This window comes from Gekko japonicus, unplaced genomic scaffold, assembly GCF_001447785.1.
Source record: "Gekko japonicus isolate JY-2015 unplaced genomic scaffold, Gekko_japonicus_V1.1 scaffold398, whole genome shotgun sequence".
NCBI classification, from domain to species: domain Eukaryota; kingdom Metazoa; phylum Chordata; class Lepidosauria; order Squamata; family Gekkonidae; genus Gekko; species Gekko japonicus.
Window position 1 is genome coordinate 411,490 of NW_015164676.1, and position 22,513 is coordinate 434,002.

The 22,513-nt window shown below is 53.3% G+C and overlaps 1 protein-coding gene across 1 annotated transcript in view; it reads right to left on the reverse strand.

The window, feature by feature from the left end:
- OPA1 (optic atrophy 1 (autosomal dominant)) overlaps positions 1 to 22,513 on the reverse strand; it is a 92,296-nt gene that overhangs the window by 14,635 nt on the left and 55,148 nt on the right. The window contains exons 25-29 of the mRNA XM_015409275.1: positions 19,645 to 19,724; positions 18,484 to 18,624; positions 16,521 to 16,637; positions 15,489 to 15,582; positions 14,885 to 14,995 (exon numbers count right to left, since the gene is read on the reverse strand). Of these exons, the coding sequence (XP_015264761.1) occupies positions 14,885 to 14,995; positions 15,489 to 15,582; positions 16,521 to 16,637; positions 18,484 to 18,624; positions 19,645 to 19,724 (543 nt within the window). The remainder of the gene's footprint in view (positions 1 to 14,884; positions 14,996 to 15,488; positions 15,583 to 16,520; positions 16,638 to 18,483; positions 18,625 to 19,644; positions 19,725 to 22,513) is intronic.

A 22,513-nucleotide genomic window follows, 5' to 3' on the forward strand; every position in this document is an offset into this window, starting at 1 on the left:
GGGCCCCCTGCCCGGGGGCCCGCCCCCCCCCCCCCCCGCTAAGGATCCCCTGGCACTGACACAGGTGCCAGGCCAAAAGGTTTCTTTTTAGCCCAGGTTTAAGCGAAGAGATCTGACCTCTTAAAACTGTTTTTACAGTCTGCTTCTAGCCTGAGGACGGTTTTAGAAGGATCGTTTTAGGCTGCGACACGTTGTGGGTGATTTCTATGTTCTGGCAGGGTTCTCCAATGCCTGGGTGGTTAATTTTCATGGTTTTTAACTAAGTGAGCTGCCTCAGGTAGGTCTCTGAAAAGGTGCTGTACACATTTGCTAAACAAAAAATAGGCCAATGATCAGCTCTGTGAGTCTAAATACCTTTGAAAACGGGGAAGCCCTTCTGAGGACTCAAGTGCCAAGAAGAGTCAGGAGGCAGACTCCTGGAGGAGGAGAGGAAAGAGCAAGAAGCCACCAAAGGCAGTCAGATCCCCCCCCCCTCCCCACCAGCCAGCCCAGCCCGATTCCCTGCCAGTGGCCTCTGGGGGCTCCGGAAGACAGGTGGGGAGAGGTCCCCCACTGGGTTTTTTGCTGGAGGATGCAGAGGACCGAACCGGAGACCGCAGACGTGCAAAGAAGTTGATAAAAGGTGCCGCAGAGGAGACTTGGGCCTCTCCCTGCAGGCCAGGATCCAGCCGCACACCGCCTGCCCCTTCGGGGGGGGGGAGCACGATCCCCTCCTCCCTCCAGGGCCGGCCAGCTCCACGGTCCTCAAACAACCTCTCCCCACTGATCCTCCGTCTCGACTGGATGGAGCTTCAATTCACTGGCCCTCGTCCACCTTTTCTACCTTCTCCAGGCTTCGGCGGGGGGGGCACGTTTAGAACTGGAAGAGAACCCAGACCTGAGCTCTGGCACACAGGGCAGTACGAAGCAACCAGGAGCTCAGGAGGGACTTCTGGAGGGGAGTGGGAAGGGGTCCTCTCCGCTTCCTCCACCCCAAGAGAGACCTGCCGGGAGACTGGTGTCTCCTGTTTCCGAGAGGGTTGCACTCCCCCCCCCCTTAAAGGAGCAGGTTCAGAGTCTGGGGGTGCTGCTGGACCCAGGTCTCCTGTTCAGAGATTTTCCCATGGCAGTACGGGAGACCTCCAAGGACGCCCAGGGTCGCTACGCAGAGGCAGGCAATGGCACGGACACCTCTGAGTGCCTCTTGCCTTGGGAACCCTACAGGGCGGCCCTCGGTCAGCTATGACTCGATGGCCCTTTCCACCCCCAATATATGCGCCCTGGTAACACCTGAACCTCCTGCCAACCTAGCCGTTCGAAAGCAAGACATTGCAAGTAGATAAATAGGTACCACTTCGGTGGGAAGGGAACAGAGTTCCGTGCGCCTTGGCATCTAGTCATGCCGGCCACAGGGCCACGGAAACGTCTTCGGACAGCGCTGGCTCTTCGGCTTGGAAACGGAGATGAGCACCGCAACCCTAGAGTCGGATTCGACTGGCTTTCGAGCAAGGGAAACGTTTACCTTTACTAACACCTGAATTAGACTACTGCAAAGCACCCTGTGTAGGATTTGCCCTTGAAGAGTGTGCAGAAGCTACAACCGATGAAGAATGCGGTGGCCAGAACATGAAGTGGGTGTGTGTGTGTCACAAGGACCATATCTCTCTGGTCCTCTTCCCACCTACGCTGGCTCCCAATTTGCTTCTGGGCACAGTTCAATGGGCTGGTATTGACCGTTGGAGGCCTACACAGTTTGGGGCCAGCATAATCTAACAGCCCTGTCTCAGGGGCCCCTGTCCCCCTGAGGCTGGGTGTGTGTGGCAACCTGGGATAGGGCCTTCTCGGTGGTTGTGGCACCAAAATTACAGACCCCCCCCCGGGGGAGATTCACCTGTCCCCTGCTTCCCCTCCCCCTTCTGGCGTTCCCTCCTCCTCATGCATCTACTTGCTTGTGTGTTCTGTCTTTACTGTTTCTGTTTAGAAAAAAAAACATGCCCCGTGTCTCCAGGGGCACCTGCCCTTAGGCCTCAAGCAGTGAGGCTTCTCTTACGGAAATAAGGACACAAGAACTGCGCCTGAAGGGATCAGCCCAAAGACCGGCATCTCCAGCCCACCAGGTGCGTCTTCTGACAGGAGCCTGCCTCCGTTTACGGCTGCGGCAGTTCAGTGGAAGCTCCTCTGCTGGGTGTAGGGTGAGGTATGGGCTTTTAAATGCCCTGGTTAAAATGCATCCATGGCCCTGTCATTTTCAGCACTCAACCCTGCTAGTGGACTGCCTCCACCACCCTCTGCAGTTTCCAAAATTAGTTGCAGCCCATGCAAAGAAGTCCTCCCTTCTCAGAGCCTGGCTCCTCCTCCCACCCACGGTTTGTAAAGGGGGGGGGAAGCCTCGCTGGCTGCCCCCTCCCACCATTCACCGATGAAACTCTGCTGTGTCCCCACTTGGTCACATGAGCGAAAAAGGCCCATGGCTTTCTTTTTCCAGGAGAGCGTGCCAAGCCCGGATCACGCTGGATGCCTTGCCGAACCTCCCAACAGTCTGGCTCCTTCAGGAGGGGGTGGCCAGAGCAATGTTCTCTCTAATCCCTCCCCCCTGAGCGCAGCAGTTATCCCCCTGAGCAGAATGTAACTGCTGGGATCTTAAAAGGGTCACTGGGCAGTGCCATGCCCTGCGCGGCGGCTCCAGACTGCTTCTGAGCGGGGCTTCCTGTGTCAATGAGCAGCCACTCAAGTGCACAGCTTAGAGGGAGAAACACATTGGCCAGAGCCATCAACGGTATGCCCAGACAATCTGTGGCACTCCACCTGCTGGCCCTCGCAGCCGGGAGAGATGGAAAGACCCAGCGCGGAGCGAAGGCAGTGGGCTTCTATCTACAACGCATATCAGTGTGAAGTGAAGGTTCAGGGACTGAACTGGGCTCTGCTCTTTCCTGTGGACAGACAATGGGCAGAAGTCTGGAGAAGGGGATGCGTGCCTATAAATGCCACCACTTTTATGCTAATACAAAAGGTATCTGATCTGATGCCGGATCCGGAAGAGTTTTTCAAGTTAGCATTGGAGCCAAGGGAAACTTCAAGACTGTGATGATGCGCTGGACCCGAGCCCAAAGGTCTCACAGCTCAGCTCCCTCGATCTCAGACGTACTCTGGGTGGCAGGCAGCGACCTCCCAGGACCTCACAGCAAACTCTACCCGGTTCCCTGGGCAAGAGCCGGGTCTGCCTTTCACGGCCGCATGGCCAACCCGCAAGAGGAGGGAGCTCGTCCCCCCCCCCTGCAGGCCAGCAAGCTCAGGAGCTCTTTGCCTGCCTCCCCTGACTGAGAGCCCTCACCCTACAGGAGCTGCCCGTCGCTTCCGGCTTCTGCATCCCCAGCAAGCCCCGCTCATGGAAGCGGCTGCTGTGACTCCCCCACCTGGGCCCTACTGGGTTTTACCATCTCTCAGGGGAAGAGGCAGCTCCCGCAACCCAATTTCTCTGCAAGTGAGGAAGCAGACAGAAAGCCCGGAGTGGCTCTAGGTCTTTAAGATTTAGAGGATGACCAACGACAGTCATGACAGCTGATCTTGGGAACTCGGCTTGGACCAGAAACCTGCCAGTCTTTCCAGCGACAGTGACGGAGACGCAGCGTTCCCACCAGCTCAGCGAAATGAGGCCCGTATCCCCAAAGCTCGCTACCCATCGGAGGCAAAGATGGGCCTCTGGGCACCTGCAAAGTGTGGGTTCAGCTGCCATCCCTCTGAGGTTGCAAACCAAAGAGAGAGATCACGGGATGGAAGTTGAGAAGACCCAAACGACCGTGACGTATTATGCCAAAAAAGTCTCCAAGGACTAGAAATGTCTTTTTCCAATATTCAGTTTACTGGAAGAAATTCAAACGCCATCAACACCAACAAACCATGTGTATTATATCTCGTTTCGTATAACCTTATCACAGTGGATAGCAATGAAATACCTGTAGACATGTATAAGAAAGTAGCAAGAGTGGCTTTACATTACACTAATGGCTCTGATGAATGTTTCCACTGTGCAGTTACAGCGTGTGCAATTAAATGAATTACATGTTGTCTTCCCTATCCCCTATGAAACATTGTTACTCCCCTGTCTAAAGAGTAACTATAAATCACTTTGAGCCCACTCGTGGGGAAAGCGATTAATAAATCGAAAGCATCATCATCGTTATTATTAATATTATAAGTATATTATTGTCAGCAAGCTGCCATTCTGTTTTCTGTGACCTCTGTGTACATATCCTTTCCCTGTTGCACCCGGCTTGGTTTCTATCATCCTGCTCCTGCGTTGGAATGCAAAAGATAACTGCTGGAGGTTGTGTGGGGGAGAAGATGCTGTAATGCTTGCCTATTGCTTTTCCCATGAGTACTGCACCTGTGTTTTGTCTGATGTTCTGCCTGGTTCCCATGGATTGGGCGCGCAACCGTTTCATTAGCCCGCCAGCGGGAAAGCTATTCATTGGATCTGTATCTGTTTGAAGTTCCTTTATTATGCTTGACCTAACTGTGTATCCCCAGTTCTAACAAAGAACGTGTTTGAGTATGTCTTCAACGCTTTGAAATAAATTTTGCTTTTCTTGAAAACGTGGATTTATTCTCGATGCTTGGGGATCCAACATATTGTTAGAACTGGGGATACACAGTTAGGTACTTTTCCGAAAGAAGAAAGACGGGGGGCTTAGATTGTGCACTGATTATAGGGGTCTGAACGCTGTTTCTTTGTCCAATGCTTACCCCCTCCCGCTAATCAAGGACTTGGTAACTGAGGCCACCAAGGGCAAAATCTTCTCGAAACTTGACCTCCGAGATGCATATTACCGTGTGCGCATCCGGGAGGGGGATGAAAGTAAGACTGCATTTAATACCCCTTTGGGGCAGTTTGAGTACCTCGTTATGCCCTTCGGCCTTCAAGGGGCTCCGGGGGTCTTCATGAACCTAATCAATGAGGTCCTACATGAGTTCCTATTCAAAGGAGTGGTCCTTTACCTTGATGATGTGTTGCTGTACTCTCAGGACCTCCCGTCGCATATTAAATTGGTGCGCCAGGTCCTTAAGCGACTTTATGAACACCACTTGTTTGCAAAGCTGTCAAAATGTGAATTCCACAAGACATGCATTGACTTTTTGGGATATCGCATCTCTGGGGGGAAGGTTGAAATGGACCCTGCTAAAATTCAGGCTGTACTTGACTGGGAGCCCCCCAGGACCCGCAAACAATTGCAAATGTTCCTCGGATTTGCCAATTTTTACAGAAATTTCATCCAGAATTTCGCGCAAATTGCCCTTCCCCTGACTGAGTTGCTAAAGACCAAAGGGAAGGGTTTTGATGCTACGAAACCAGGCGCCCCGCTTAAATGGTCCCCTGCTTGCGCAGAGGCTTTTGAGAAACTTAAACTGATGTTCACCTCTGAGCCAGTGCTGGCGCGCCCTGATGAAACTAAAAAATTCATTGTCCAAACTGATGCCTCGGATGTGGCAATGGGGGCCGCTATTTTGCAAGAAGGGGAAGATGGTCGTTTACATCCCCTCGCATTTGTGTCTAAAAAGTTTTCTGACGCTGAACGAAACTGGGGGATTTGGGAGAAGGAGGCGTCAGCGATCCGGCTGGCTCTCTCCACTTGGAGGCAGTGGTTGGAGGGGGCGCAACTGCCATTTGAAGTCTGGACTGACCATAAGAATTTGGAGATGCTGAAATCCCCCCGTTCTCTCAACGCTAAACAACTTCGTTGGGCGGACTTCTTTGCTAAGTTTCGATTCACTCTTCGTCATTTCCCTGGGGCGGCTAATTCCCTGGCTGACGCGCTCTCACGCCTCCCACAACATGACAGTCAGCGTGAGATCATCATGGACTCTGTTTTTTCCCCCTCCCATCTGGGGGGGGCCGTGGTCACCCGGGCGCAAGCGCGAGCGATTCCACACTCTGATGAGACTTCGCCTTCCCTGTTCCCTGGGGGGGGGGGGCCTGGGTTCAGAAATATTTGTCTGCTTTTACTGCTGAGGATGATGCCTCCCTTAAGACATTACCTGATTGTGTCCGTAGCCCTGAAGGCCTGATTTATTCTGGAGACAAACTGTATGTGCCTATTTCAATGAGGAGGGAGGTGATGGAGTCTGCTCACGGTTCGAAACTGGCAGGGCATTGGAGTTTTGTTAAATCTCTGCAACTCATCCGCAGACAGTTCTGGTGGCCACAAATGCGCAAAGACCTCTTGATGTTTGTTCGGTCCTGCCAAACCTGTGCCTTGACTAAACCCAGAGTGGGCAAGCCTCCTGGTCTTCTGCAGCCACTCCCTACTCCATCGAGACCGTGGGAAGTGGTGTCCATGGACTTTATTACTGACCTCCCTGCGAGCAAAGGGAACACTGTTATTTGGGTGGTTGTTGATTTGTTTTCTAAGCAAGCTCATTTTGTGCCTTTTCCTTCCTTGCCTACAGCTCAGAGGTTGGCGAAATCGTTTATGTCCCACGTGGTGAAAATTCATCAATTACCTGCTAAGTTAATTTCTGACAGGGGGACCCAATTTGTTTCTAAGTTTTGGAGGGAACTTCTTTCCATTTTAGGGGTGGAACAAGGGCTCAGCAGCGCGTATCATCCTGAAACTGACGGACAAACAGAACGAGTTAATCAGACCCTGGAGCAATATCTTCGTTGTTTTACTAATTATCAACAGAATGATTGGTGTGAATTATTGCCTCTTGCTGAATATTGTTATAACAATACGGTCCATAGCTCCACAGGCATGTCTCCTTATAAAGCTGTATCTGGTTACGACAGTCCCCCCCTCCCTTTCTTGGAGGGGATGGGCCAACGTCCTGTGGGGGATGCTGATACATGGTGTATGTCCTTGCAAAAAGCATGGCCTCTGCTATGCCAAACACTTGACGCAGCCAAGGCTGCTTACAAGACCCAGGCAGACAAGGGTAGGGTGGTGGGGTTTGATCTGAAACCTGGGGATCTTGTGTATGTCTCGACCAAGAACATTAAGATGCTGCGGCCTAGCAGGAAATTGGGGTGGAAGTTCATAGGTCCATTCAAAGTGCGTAAAGTCATAAATGATGTGGCGGTTGATGTTGTTTTGCCTAAGAATTTACGTGCCTTGCATTCTGTATTTCACATGAGCCTGTTGAAGAAGGATCCTGGCCCGTCTCCATGGAGACCAGCGACTACTCCTCCTCCACCTGTCATTTTGGAAGGGGATGAACATTTTGAGATCGCTGATATCCTTGATTGTAAAGTGAAACGTGGTAAACTCTGGTACCTTATCGAATGGGTTGATTTCGGTCCCCAGCACCGCGAATGGGTGGAAGAAGGGGATATTCGGGCCCCTTACCTGATCCGTAGTTTCCACAGAAGGTTCCCGGACAAACCGGGAGGTCTCCCGCCCAGCCCGGGAGATCTCCCGCCCGACCCGGGAGGTGTGTAGTAAGTGTATTTTAAGGGGGGCAGTATGTCAGCAAGCTGCCATTCTGTTTTCTGTGACCTCTGTGTACATATCCTTTCCCTGTTACACCCGGCTTGGCTTCTATCATCCTGCTCCTGCTTTGGAATGCAAAAGATAACTGCTGGAGGTTGTGTGGGGGAGAAGATGCTGTAATGCTTGCCTATTGATTTTCCCATGAGTACTGCACCTGTGTTTTGTCTGATGTTCTGCCTGGGTCCCATGGATTGGGCGCGCAACCGTTTCATTAGCCCGCCAGCGGGAAAGCTATTCATTGGATCTGTATCTGTTTGAAGTTCCTTTATTATGCTTGACCTAACTGTGTATCCCCAGTTCTAACAAAGAACGTGTTTGAGTATGTCTTCAACGCTTTGAAATAAATTTTGCTTTTCTTGAAAACGTGGATTTATTCTCGATGCTTGGGGATCCAACAATTATAAAATTGCTAGTTGTTTTGTATAGTCTTGCGCCACTCTCTTGTTAATACTAATAATAGAATTTTATCTGGGAACGGGGAGAGCTGGCATCCCGTCTGGAGCCATCGGAAAAGCAGGCGGATGCTGAGATGCAGCCCCTGGACGGAGCTGTTTCCCCTGGGCTAAGCACTTGGGTGGCATCGAATCACAGGATGTTAAGAGTTGGAAGGGACCTTGCAGGTCATCTAGTCCGACCCCCCCCCCCCGCGCTCGGCAGGAGCATCAGGGAGCGCCCCCTCTCCTGGCTCTGTAGTCTGCTTGTTTGTCCTGGCCTCCTTCCTTTGCACCCGGCCATCCCCCCCCGCCCCGACCCTCTTTCCAGTGTGGCACCCTGTGGGCATAGGGATGCCATCCTCCTGGTGGATGCAAACCAAAGAGAGAGAGCACGGGACGGAAGTTGAGAAGAAGCAAACGACCGTGATGTATCATGCCAGAAATGGATCTGATGAGTGTTACCATGGGATATGAACAGAGTGTTTGCCAAATGGATTAATATTATATAGGTATTTCAACACCACCCACTCTGATAATGTTATACGAAACGAGATATAATACGCATGGTTCATTGGTGTTGATGGCGTCTGAATTGCTTCCAGTAAAGTGAATATTGGAAAAAGACATTTCTAGTCCTTGGAGACTTTTCTGGCATAACGCGTCACGGTCGTTTGCTTCTTCTCAACAACCCCTCTGAGGTTGCCGGAATCCTGGCCCGCACCTCAGGCAGGGCAGCACAAAAGGGGGTTGGCCCAATTATTGCCCCCCCCCCCGTGGCTCCTGAAGTGCTGCTGCCCCTTGATGGGTCCCTGCCAACCCCCCCCAGGCACATTCTCGAGTAGAGACCTGCGACCCATACTGTGGGCAGCCCCCCCAGCTTCCATCCCTTCGGCCCCCACTGCTGGTGCCACGAAGAGGAAGGAGGGGACTGCACCTTGGCACTGATCTCTGGAGGAGCCCTTTGCCCTGGATAAACACACACTTCCTCTGTCAGCCGGTCCTTATTTCCTCTTCTAGAGGATCTGGGTGCCACGCCTCTTCAGACCTCCTCCAGGTGACTTGCAATCAACCAAGCCAATAAAAAGCCAATAAGACAAACCAAGTCAATAAAGGAAAAAGGACGAGCCAGGGCATAAAAGAGACAGACACAGACTGGGGGCAGACCGTGAAACAAGCCACAAGAGAAGACCCTGGGTAAAAAGGCTGGCAGGGTAAGAGGCGTTTTGGCCCGGTGCCTACAGGAAAGTAAAACAGGGAAGACTCCATGGGCAAGGATGTTACACAGGCAAGGTACATAGAACCATAGAATGTTAGACCTTGTGGGTCATCTAGTCCAACCCTCTGCAGGAGCACAGCCAAAAGATAGCCCTACAACATCCCCAAGAGAGGGTCGTCCAGCCTCCTCTGCTTGGAAACGCCCAGCAAAGGAGCACCCACCACCTCCCGAGACAGTCTGCTCCACTGCTCAACCACTCTGACAGTTAGGAAGTTTCTCCTGATATATAGCCAGTAACGACTCCCTTGTCACTTCCACCCATTATAGAATCATAGAATGTTAGAGTTGGAAGGGACCTTGCAGGTCATCCAGTCCAACCCCCTGCACTCTGCAGGAGCAGAGCCAAAAGAGAGCCCTACAGCATACCCAAAAGATGGTCGTCCAGCCTCCGCTTGAAAACGTCCAGCGAAGGAGCATCCACCACCTCCTGAGGCGGTCTGTTCCACTGCTCAACCACCCTTACAGTTAGGAGGTTTCTCCTGATGTTTAGCCGGTATCGACTCCCTTGTCATTTCTACCCATGAGATCTAGTCTCGCAATCCGGAGAAACAGAGAATAGATCTGCTCCGTCTTCTACATGACAGCCCTTCAGATACTTCAAATACATAGCTGCCCTGAGCCGGCCTTGGCTAGAAGGGTAGGGTATAAATCTGATAAACAAATACATAAAATAAAATAAAGTACCACCACCACCAAAAAGCCCAGTCTCTTCTGGGAGCCACCTGCGTCACCTTTTGCAGATGGGGGCACGGAGAGTGTGGCTTGGGAAGAGGATCTTCAACTGGTGGGCTGGCCAACCTGGAAGGTGGTTGGGGGCTGCACGTGCACAGAATATGCTCGCACATCCAGCCCCCCCGCACCTGGGGGGAGGGGCACGTAATACTGTTTCAGTCCAGAAAAGTCGAGGGGGGCAGAGGGAGGCTCGAGTCCCTCCTCTCCCTACGCCACAACCACAAACCAAACTGGGCCCTCGCAGCACTTCTGAATTGAATCCCCACGGGGAACTCGCAAGACCCCACGGAGATTATAACGTCTCGTTTGGACCTGAGCCACAACCACTATGCAAAAGGAGGCTGCAGCTGAAGGAGAGATGGACAGGAGCCTCTTCTGCACCTCAGCCCCCCCCCCCCCCCCCCCCCCCCCGCTCTACACCAGGAATGGCTCCCCGTGGCACACAGCCTGCAGGAACCAGGATTCCTCAGAGCCCTGGAGACCTATGAAGTGGGCAGGCTTGACTGGCAGCGGGGACATCTGCAGACTTGCGCCTCAGCCAATCAATCCATTCCCAGACAGGCTCTAAGCAAAGGGCAGGCAGCTTTGCTCGCGGCACTTCTTCAAAGACCTCTGGGAGCCTCCCTTGGCCAGCCTCCTCACCTGGGGCTGTGTGACCCACGTCTGTCCATGGGGGGGGGGGGGGGGCGGCGGCAGACATCCCCAACGTCTCCCTCCCTGAGACGAGGTCCCAGCCCCGAAGAAGCCCCTTCCTCCTCGGGACACAGACCAGGCCCTGCTGCCCCCTTAGCTGTGCTCTGTCCTGCTCTGAGTCGTGCCTTTGCCTGCTGCATGGGGGTAAAGAGACTCGGTGCCTCCTCGGCCAGGGGCGGAAGAGCAGCGATCCAGGAGTGGATCCAAGGGAGCAGACCGAGAGGCAAAGTCCTCAAGGGACCTTTCGAGGGGGCCTCTCAGAACCTTCACAGAGAAAAAACCCTCCAGCTGAGCCAGGGAAGCAACAGGCACTGGCAATGGCAGAGCTGTGTAAACCAGGAAATCCCCACTGGACTATGGCCTGCAACTCATAAGAACACGAGAGAAGCCCATGTTGCATCAGGCCAATGGCCCATCCAGTCCAACACTCTTGTGTCACACAGTGGCCAGAAATACCAGGGGCCACCAGGAGGTCCAGCAGTGGGGCCAGGACATTAGAAGCCCTCCCACTGTTGCCCCCCCCCCAAGCACCAAGAAGACAGAGCATCCCTTGCCCCAGCCTGAGAGTTACACTTATCTAACAACTCCAACAACAAAGAAGAAGAGGAGATTGAATTTATACTCCGCCTTTCACTACTTGAAGGCATCTCAGAGCGGCTTACAGACTCCTTTCCCTTCCCCTCCCCACAGCAGACACCCTGTGAGGTAGGTGGGGCTGAGAGAGCTCTTGACAGAAACTGCTCTGAGAACCAGTTTGGTGTAGTGGTTAGGAGCGCGGATTTTAATCTGGGAGAACTGGGTTTGATTTCCTCACTCCTCCACATGCAGCTGCTGGTGTGATGTTGGGTCAGTCACAAGTTCTTTCAGAGCTGCTCTCTCATGAGCAGTTCTCTCCGAGCTCTCTCAGCCCCACCTACCTCACAGGGCGTCTGTTGTGGGGAGTGGAAAGGAAAGGAGATTGTAAGCCACTCTGAGTCGCCTTCGCGTAGTGAAGGGCGGGGTATAAATCCAACCTCTTCTTCTTCTCCTTCTCCTCTTTCAAGGACAGCTCTGACAGAACTATGGCTTGCCCAAGGTCACCCAGCAGTTGCAAGTGAGGGAGTGGGGAATCAAACCCGGTTCTCCCCGATTAGAGTCCCCGCACGACACCAAACTGGCTCTCCCAAACAAAACCACCGACATGAGCTTCCCAACAAACTGCTGCTTTGCATACCTGGCCATTATCGGACAGCAACTGGCTAGACAGTTGGCGAAACCCTTTCGACTGTTAAAGTGCCCCACTCCTGTGATTTTCCACTTGTATCTGTGGAATACTGTGGGCACCTTCTACAGTGGAGAATGACACAAAGTGGAAGCAGAGAACACCAAAACTCTCCTGCCTCTCCCCTCCTCCCCTCCTGCCACTCAGGGGCTGTGGATCAGAGCCTTTTGGCACCGTCAGAGACGGAAGGCTGATCTGGCGGAGCCACCGGTGAGATCCAGCGGGGCAGTTTTGTGCTTTTTCAAAAAGAGAGGATGGCGCCGAGGGGTGGAGAGGCAGGTGCTTCTAACACCGAGCTCTGTCCGAGGCAAATGGGTCAAGACAGCTAAAACCGGAGGCGCTCGCATTGCCCCTGAGCCAGGAAGCCAACTGCAACAGAAGACTCTTGCAAACCAGAGAGTGTGCAGGGCAGGGTCCCCTTCCTGGCTTTCAGTTTGTGGGTCTTCGGGTTGTACCCCGGCCGTAATTTCCAACTCTCCTCAGAGGCAAGGGGGCTTCAAAAACCTCTGGCACAAAAACAACCATGACTCTTACCCAATTAATTTATAACTCCTGTAAAAAGCCCCACTTGACAGATCTCTCCCAGTGCAGCCGCTGCCTGCACTGTGTTAGACGCATTCCGAAGAACTGTCAAGCAAGAGGGAGGACTAAGTCTGCAATGTGGCGGCAAGGAAGGATTTGATCTGCAACAAAGACAGACTGAAAACTGCTGCGGGAGAGAGGAAATGAGGCGGCAAGCCCGGGCAAGCCGCAGAGAAGCAAACGAAATGGCTCAAATCGCCGCTGGCCGCTGCCTGGGTGACGCTGAAGTATCAACTGGTGAAGAATGGTAAACAGCGGCGGGAGGTCAGCCGTGCGCCAGCAAACACCCCTCCCTCCTCTGGGGCAGCGGCTCTCTCCCTCCCCCAAAGGGACCCTCCCAAGGCAGCCACCTGCTGACCCCTACAGGTGAGAAGAGGAAGTGGCCCTTTATTATGCACCCGGACTTGCTTCCTGGGCACGAGAGATGCTAAGCAAAGCTGCTCAGAACCTCCAGGAGGAAAACGTCCCCATGGCCATCAAATATTACAACAGTCATCCCGGCACCTTTTGTCTAATATCCTTTTGTTCAAGCAAATAAAAGCTTTGGAGCCAGTTTGGTGTCGTGGTTAAGTGCGCGGACTCTACTCTGGGAGGACCGGGTTTAGGGACCTTGGGCAAGCCATAGTTCCGATAAGGGCTGTTCTTGAAAAAGAGCCAGTTTCTGTCAGAGCTCTCTCAGCCCCACCTACCTCACAGGGTGTCTGTCTGTTGTGGGGAGGGGAAGGGAAAGGAGTTTGTAAGCCGCTCTGAGACTCCCTTGGGTAGTGAAGGGCCATGGGGTATGAATCCAATCTCTTCTTTTTCTTCTTCTCCACCTGGCCCCTCGCGTGACTCAGCGTCTGGCTCCCTCCTGGGGCAACGGGAATCGCAGTCTCTCTGGAACTGCTGTTCTGCGTGTTAACTTGCAACGTACCAGCTTGTGTGTGTGTGTGTTTTTGTCTAGCTGAATCGATCATTGAAAGGGAAAGGAGTTTGTAGGCCACTCTGAGACTCTGAGTGAAGAGCGGGGTATAAATCCAATCTCTTCTTTTTCTTTTCTTCTTATTCATAAACTCTGTGGATAGAGAACCCTCACTAAAGCCCAACAACATTCCAGAGACTCGGGCATCCAAGCTGCCACCTTGGCTGTTAGCTGCCGCCCGGCGTAAGTCATGGAAAAAGCCCTTTGAACACAGTGGGAAACTGAGTGCTGATGTAGCCCTAGTAACAGCACAAGCCTTCCGTCTCAGGAGGCAAGCCCTAACAGGACAGAGGCTTTGTTTACTGGGAAATGGTCCCAATCAAGGACTCAACCGCAGACTACAAACAAGTGTGGAGTGAGGTATACAAAAGGAGGAGTGCCGCAACTGCTGCCACACGCCGTGCGCAGAACACCGGAGGAGCCCTGCCGGGTCAGACCACTGAGCGTCCCTCCAGCCCAGCCTCCCGTCTCTCACACAGGGGCCAGCCAGTCTCTCTGGAGGGCCAGCAACAACAGGGCAGGGAGGCCAAGGCCTTCCCCTGAGGTTGCCTCTTGGCATTGGGATTCAAAGGCTGACTGCCTCTGAATGTTTCCCTTCAGTCACCATGGCTAGGATCTCTTCTCCACGGACACTGACAAAAGGGCCCATCTTTGCCTTCACCAACGGAGGTGTCCTGCCCCCTCCAGAAATCACAGACCAACGCCTGGTTCACTGCAAAAGAAGAGCCAGCTGTGCCCTGGTTGCAGAGTGCCCTGGTGGTGTGCCATTCCAAAGCTGGTGGATCAAACGACCCCTTTTCTGCATTGCTTACTCAAAGAAGAGTTCTGTGCAACTCAAAAGCTTGCTACCCGAATGCCATCCAAACATTTGGTCCAATTAAAAGTTGTCATCTCCCATAAAATTAGGCCTGCTTGTCCACTCCCAACTGATCCTACAACTTTTTTAGCAGGCTTGGTATCTAACGGGCCCCTTTGACTCTCGAAGGTTCATACCTTGAAAATCTGGTTGGATTCAAGTCTAGCTACTTGGGCAGGCTGCGTGCGTGGCATGGCCCAGAGCAGAGGCGGCTTCAATTAATACACAAAGTAACACCAACACATTCCTCACTCCAAGCAAAGCCCCCAGAAGGAAGAAGAAGAGGGAAGAGTTTGGATTTTTACCCCGCCCTTCACTTGGAGTCTCCGAGGGGCTTACAAACTCCTTTCCCTTCCCCTCCCCACGACAGACACCCTGTGAGGTAGGTGGGGCTGAGAGAGCTCTTTCGAGGACTGTCCTTGAGAGAACAGCTCTGAGAGAACTATGGCTTGCCCAAGGTCATCCAGCAGGTGCAAGTGGAAGAGTGGGGAATCAAACCCAGTTCTCCCAGATTAGAGTCCGCGCATTTAACCACTACAACCAAACTGGCTCTCTAACTGGAAGAGCCCCATTTCTGCGGGTACCGCCGCTGGACTTCTCCGCTTCTGAGCCATGGAGATACTCACTCAGGTCCTCGGCCAACTGGACTCTCTTCCCAGTGATCAACTTCGCCTTCTTCTCGTAATCCTCCGCAAAATCCTCCAGCACCTCTTTTACATTCTTCTCCAGGCGCCTCACTAGAAATAAAAAATGCAACAAGTTCAAAACATTTTTAAAGCAAAGCCAGGGGAAACCAGGCCCTAACTCTTCACTCACGATTAAAGCTACTGCATCTATCGTAAGTTCAGAACTGGAGAGCCCCTGGAAGGAACAGGTCGACCGCCCCAATTTAGGACATTCTCACCATCTCACCAGGGTCAAGGCCCAGGGCAGGCGCTTCCGTGGATCCAGGTGCGCCCCAAGCACATAACCAGAGCAAAGGAGGTGTACAGCAGTGTGTCTTGCCAAGCACCTGCGGATCCCTCCTTTGGGCTGAATCTGCAGCCCGCTGGCCCAAGCATCAGGCTAGCATGAGTCCAGGGAGCCAACAGCAGCCACCCAACCCCAAGTGAGGCTGAACGAGGGAGTGGCCACAGTCCCAAACCCCCGCCCACCCAGAAGCAGCCCTGTAGAGAACATGAGGGGGTGGGGGTACAAGCAGCCAAGCAGAGCGACCAGCGCAGTCCTTACCTTCCGTGTTGGCCAGCTGCTGCCTCAGGGTGTTGGCAGTGATGGTCAGCATCCGCTGGATGCGCCAGAAGAGGACCACGTCGTTACATTCAAGCTGGAAGGGCCAGAGAGGAAAAGGGTCGCGCCGAGGACATGGAATGGCAAGAGTGCCCCCCTGGAAACAGCGGGCAGGGGACGCAGCCCCTCCGTGCTGTACACGGACACGCACAGTGGTTTCCCCACCTCCGGCTGCAGGGCGACGGATCTAAACCCATTTTCACTATATAGTTCATACTACAACCCCCAAAACACACTGATCTGAAATGGGTTAGGGTCTTCACACTACCTCAGAGGGAACAGAATGATTGTCTTTTTCATTTTAGAAAAAAAATGCATGTTTCTAAGTAAGATAATGCTCGTGATACCAAATCACAAGGCCCTGCCCGTAAGCTGCCCATCTATGCTCTGCAGCTCCCAGCAGCTGAAAAGTTATGCCAGCAAAATGTGCTGGCAGGGTGTGTGTGTGTGTGTGTGTGTGGGGGGGGGGGGGAGGTGTCCTTTGCTTACAGGAGGGGAATAAACAGGTTTGGAGTTTTGGGCGCTGTGCTTGACACCTGGCATGAGGCCATGGAATGCCCTGCCCTTGGGGCACCAGCAGCACATCAGGACAGCAGCCCGTTTAGATCTCACACATCCCCACAGCTATCCGGCTGCAGAGGTCATTTTTCCATTCTAGAGTTAACTCCATTCCAGCCTCCGTTAATTCCCATCTTTTGAAAAGGTTGGCCCAACTCCCTCCTCCGCCAGGAATCACTACCGGAAGCCAGCAGGAAGGTTGGGGGTGGGGTGGGGACGTGCAACCAATGCTGCAACAGACAGGCATCCCACGGGTGAAGCAGCGCCCTGGCAGGGGACTAAGAGGACGGTGGGAGGACAAGACGGCCCCCTAGTGCTCATTCTGGGCAGCCTGAAACCACATGCGGCATTCAGAAGGGGCGAACAAGGGAGAGGCTCCTTTCGGTGGCTAGGCAACCTGCGAGTTTCTTCACTTACCTCCGAGTCCACAAAATGCCTCTGGTAGTAATAGAAGCCTCGGCGGCAGAGGTTGCAGTGGCCCAGGGCCCCCTTCAAGAAATGCCGCCGGTACACCTGGTGCCAGGTATCTTTGATCTGGGACCAGAAGGAAACACCGGGTTAGTTAACAATGGCCCAAGTCCGGAGGGCACACAAGAGCACCCGCTGACCGGCTCCCACTGCAGGCCAGCAGACGGCAAGCTCTCTCCTTACGAACAACAGGAGAGCCGGTCAGCCACTGCCCCTGTGCTGCCAGCTCACACCAAGCTGCCCCCCCCCCCGCTGCCCATAACAGCAAAGGACTCGGCAAAAACACCTCCCAGTGAGAGACGCCCCAGCGCCACCAAGCAGCGGGTTGCACATGGCTGGGCTGCATCCAGGAGCACTCCTGAAGGATTCAGAAGACAGAACCCCGCTCAGACTCTCCAGGGGAGGCGATGGGGAAACGCTTCCCTGGCGCTCCTCTTCCACCGGCCACTCGGCTATCCGGGAGGCTAAAATACACCCGCTGCTCTTTGGGAAATGGCTCTATCCGGCCGAATAGCCAACTGACTCCGGTGCTCCTCTGGTGGACTTGGGTGCTGGGCCTTCACAGGGTTTTTAATCCCACTTCCCAGCCAAGACTGGCTCCTCCCGACTGCGGCTCCCAGGAAGCAAAAGCCAACTCAAGTGCAAGGCAAACGGTCCTTCGGGCAGGAGGCTCCCAGGCAGAGCCAGACCCAGGAACGATGGAGGGTGCCTGACCCCATCCTGTCCCCATGGGCTACCTCACCAAAAGACCACCCCTTTCCATACACAGCTGAGGCCCAGAGCCCCCCCCCCCCCAAGCAGCTCTCTTCCCCTGGGAATCTGCATCAGGGGATGGCGAACACCTCGCGTCTCTCTGGGCTGAGAAAAGAGGGCTGGAGCACAACTTTCTCTAGAATCATAGAAGGGACCTTGCAGGTCATCTAGTCCAACCCCCCCCGCCCTCTGCAGGAGCAGAGCCAAAAGACAGCCCTACAGCATACCCGAAAGACGGTCGTCCAACCTCCACTACTGTGACCCTCTGACAACTCCCTCCCCTTCCCTCCAGGGAGCCCCCCATGGCTAAGCCCCCTTCTCCTCCCGAGAGCACCGCAGTAAAACACCGGTGGAAGAGGAGTTCTAGGGGCTCCAGGAAGCCTAGCCAAGGACACCCCCCCCTGCACTAGGACCTAATATCAGTCTGAACCAGAGGAACCACCAATCCCTGACCCCAAACGCGAGACAGGAAGGCCTTGGGCAGGAAGAGGAGCCACCCGGGGTCACTGTCATGCCTTGTCTCCCTGGCATCCAAAAACTCCACCCCCTCCCCTGGCATCTGACGAAGGGAGCGCTGACTCTCAAAGGCTCATGCTCCCAAAATCTGGTTGGTCTCTCAAGTGCTCCTGGACACAGATCTAGCTCTTCTAGTGCAGACCAAGAGGGCCACCCTCTGAATCGCTCTGGACGGTTCTGACCTTTCTCAGAGCAGCTGGGAGGCTCAAGGACTTGAAGAAGAGGAAGAGATTGGATTTATACCATGCCCTTCACCACCCAAAGGTGTTTCAGAGCAGCTTACAAACTCCTTTCTCTTCCCCCTCCCCACAACAGACAGACATCCTGTGAGGGAGGTGGAGCTGAGAGAGCCCTGACAGAAACGGCTCTTTTTCAAGAACAGCTCTGACAGAACTACGGCTTGCCCAAGGTCATCCAGCAGCAGCGAGTGGAGGAGTGGGGAATCAAACCTGGTTCTCCCAGGTTAGCGTCCACGCACTTAACCACGACACCAAACTGGCAAGCAAGGAGACACACCAACACTCAGAGGAACAAGCCCTGAGGGGTGCTCCGTGGCTGCCCCTCAAGCCCCCCCCCCCGGATGCTCCCATACCCGCAAGCCAACCCTCGAGCCACAGACCTCCCTCTGGGCAGGTGCCCTTACCAGGCACGGGTCGACAGCCACCCCTCGGGCCTCTAGATTCTTCCGGACGGTCGTGACCTCGTCGTTTGCAAGATACGCCGGATGTTCTTCATTGCACTTGATCATCTTCTCAAGTTCATTTTTTGTTTCGTTACGAATGACCTTCGGTAAAAAGAAACATCTTTAGTTACCCCGCTCTCACTTTCAGCGTGGGAGTGCAGGGAGAATAACAAGGAATTTTTAATGCTATTTATATGTCGGGGCGCCCAACAGAATTCCAGACAAGGCCAGATCCTAACAAGCCGGCCCGTGTTTTGAGCTCTTCTAGCCTTCCTGCTTCCATCCCATGGCCCCGTCACTAAAAAGCCAGCCCAGGGCAGAAAGGTGAACCCTCCCGAATGAATGAGTCTCTGGGGAAGTTTCTCACCAGGGCCCCTTTCTGCCCAAGGCTGACCACAGCCACCGCACAGCCGCGGAGATACGGCAGGATGGCTTCACCCCCTGCCCGGCCTCCAAAATAAGTTTGCACTAGGAGGATCCCTATCAGGAAGGTTTCCCTCTGCATCTTGGGTTGTATCAAAAGGGCCACAGCATCGAAATCGCAGGAGGTCATATAACCCTCCATAGACTGCCTTGGTCAGGCCGCACCTGGAGTCCTCCTGTGTGCAGTTCTGGAGGCCTCACTTCAGAAAGGACGTGGGCAAAACCGAGAGGGTCCAGAAGAGAGCGAGGAGGATGATTGGGGGTCTGGAGACTGAGCCCTACTGTCAGCTAGCTGCCATTTTATGTTGCCTCTGTCCTTCCATTCCCGCTTGCTCGCAGCTTAGCAGCTTTGTGTAAACATTGCCTCGGAGACTGTGGGAGCTGGCTCAGCTAGACGGCGTTATCAGTCTGGCCTTGTAAGGATGGGAGGGCTTGCAGTCCACCACTGGTGTGAATCTTTCTGCTCTCAGGGGCCCTGAGAGTCTCCCGCAGACACAGGCGCACCCAAGTAACGCACACCCAACTCCTAGATCTGATTACTCAGCTCTGCCCCCTCCTCCCCAGTGTGAGCTTTCTTTGACAGGCCAGAAACGCAGGATGGGGAACAAACAGCAGGCTGGCAGGGAGCCAGTCAGCATCTCCGCACAAGCGGGGCTCAGCTTGAGAAACACCCGGCACAATGTTTCCACTTCCTCTTACCTGTTCTTTAGTGCGGCTCATCCAGTAGAGCCACCTTTTTTTCCAGTCTGGGCCCACCATGTCTTCAATGACCGATTCAGCTAGACGAAAAAACACACACAGACAAGCTGGTACGTTGCAAGTTAACACGCAGAACAGCAGTTCCAGAGAGACTGCGATTCCCGTTGCCCCAGGAGGGAGCCAGACGCTGAGTCACACGAGGGGCCAGGTGGAGAAGAAGAAGACGAGATTGGATTTATACCCCATGGCCCTTCACTACCCAGGAGCTGCGGTGGCTAAAGTGGTTAAGACGCTGAACTGCAGGCTGTGGAAGGTCGGTAGTTCAGCAGTTCGAGACCCAAGTGTGCCGCATGACGGAGTGAGCTCCCGTCTCTGGTCCGAGCTCCTGCCAACCTAGCAGTTGGAAAGCAAGAAATTGCAAGTAGATAAATAGGTACCACTTCGGTGGGAAGGTAACAGCGTTCCGTGCGCCTTGGTGTTTAGTCATGCCGGCCACATGACCACGGAAATGTCTTCGGACAGCGCTGGCTCTTCGGCTTTGAAATGGAGATGAGCACTGCAACCCTAGAGTCGGACTCGACTGGCTTTTGAGCAAGGGAACCTTTACCTTTACTTCACTAACCGAAGGTGTCTCACAACTCACAAACTCCTTTCCCTTCCCCTCCCCACAACAGACAACCTGTGAGGTAGGTGGGGCTGAGAGAGCTCTTGACAGAAACGGCTCTTTTTTCAAGGACAGCTCTTATCAGAACTACGGCTTGCCCAAGGCCATCCAGCCAGGTGCAAGTGGAGGAGTGGGGAATCAAACCCGGTGCTCCCAGATTAGAGACTGGACACTTAACCACTAGAGAGGGGATCTTCGAATGAAGGCAGCGATGGTCTGCGGCTCCCCCTTCCTTCTGCTGTGAGCAATTTGGGGCTTCTGCAGAGAACAGCTGCAACACAGCAGGTTACTGGGTCTAAGGGGACCTGTGGTGTTGACAGAGAGCCCAGGAGAGCGAGAAAGGAGCGTGCGCCATCAGAGCAGGGGGATGGAAGAGGCACACTGGACTCGGGGGGCTCTTCCAACAGGAGTCCTACCGTCTGAGACAGGAATCTTGGCTGCTGAGGGGCCCAAGAGACAACCGGGGGGAGGGGGGGGAGAATGGCCTCTCACCGTTGGTAACCTGAAACTAGTATCCGAAAGTCGGTAAGAGAACTGATTTCGTCACTACTAACTGCGGCCAAGTGCACTATTGCAAAGCACTGGAAAACCCAGGCTGTTCCCACCATAGATCAATGGTACAAACACTAAGTTATGGGATTATCTGATCGATGACAAGATTTCCGACTGGACTGCCCAGCGTAGCTCAGTAAAAATCTCCACCAGTTCTATGGACAAGTGGAATATTTTATGAGTTAAACAAAACAAATTTATGATGCACAGGCCATGTAAACAATGGATAAATGCCATGTCATTATATATGTTTTACTAGCCATCGGAACATGGGGTTAGATATTAAGGTGTGGAAGTTTAGATAACTTTTTGATTTTGTGTTAACTTTGGGTTTGGTATTGCTCTGTTCAATAATATGGCATTGTTGGAGAAGCTGTGTGTTAATTGTTCAATTTAATTGTACCTATCTAAATTCTTTTTTGTAATTTTTTAAATGCGCATTGTATGTTCATATATTAAATTAAAAATATATACATACATATACATACATATACAAATATATACATATATATGTATATATATAAAAAGGGAGAGCTGAGTTAAGACACCAGAACGCACAGGGCCATAAAAAACCTTTTCTCAGTTTTTCTCTACTGAAATTATGCCCCCTCCTCCAGCCTACGCCCCACCCCAACCAGGTATCTTTTGTGGGTTGTTTTTTTTTTCTTTTTTGTCAAGGGGACCAGCAGAAGTTGATTTTAAAAAATAGCTCCTTTGCCAACCTCTGGGACAGCAAAGCCACACGTCACGTTTGTTCTGGGTTCCCTGGACCCAAATATCTTCCCCTGCAGCCACACAGCCCTGCGGGGACCGGCGGCTTCAAGGACAGAGGTCTGGTTTGGCTCGGGCTGGGGGGGGGGGGGGGGGGGCGCCCGCCCCCCCCCGGGGTGAGTTCCAAGCAAGAATGGTCCCAGGTTGCCCTGTTTTGGAGCTGCCCATTTGAGGGGGGTGGGAAGCGTTCATTAAGTCACTTTGAGAAGGTATCTGACTGTGGAAAGCAGAATACGTACTATCTAAGGAAATAAGTGGATGCTATCAAAAAAATGAGAATATACAAATGGCCAACACGCTAAGCTGAGTCTGGCCCAAAGAATGTCAGAAGAGCCCTGCTGGGTCAGAGCAGGGAGGGTCCATCTAGTTCAGCATCCTGTCTCACTCAGTGGCCAACCAACAACAGGGCAGAGAGGCTGAGCTGTTCCCTGATAAGGATCAAAGAAGAGCCCTGCTGGATCAGACCAGTGAGGGTCCATCTAGTCCAGCCTCCCGTCTCACACAGGGGCCAGCCAGTTCCTCTGGAGGGCCAGCAACAGGGCAGAGAGGCTGAGCTGTTCCCTGATAAGGATCAAAGAAGAGCCCTGCTGGATCAGACCAGTGAGGGTCCATCTAGTCCAGCACCCTGCCTCATACAGTGGCCAACTGGCTGTTCAGAAGGGCCAAATGGGGCACAGTGGACGAGGCCTTCTCCTGATGCTGCCTCCCAAACCTGGGAGTCAGAAGTCTACTGCTGCCCCTGGATATGGAGATTCCCTTTAATCAACATGGCTAGTGGCCACTGATGGACCTCTCTTACTCGACTCCACCCAAGCTCCCCTTTCAGAGCCATCTATATTTGTGACCTAATTTGAAATTAAATCACCCACCTTCATTTTTCCC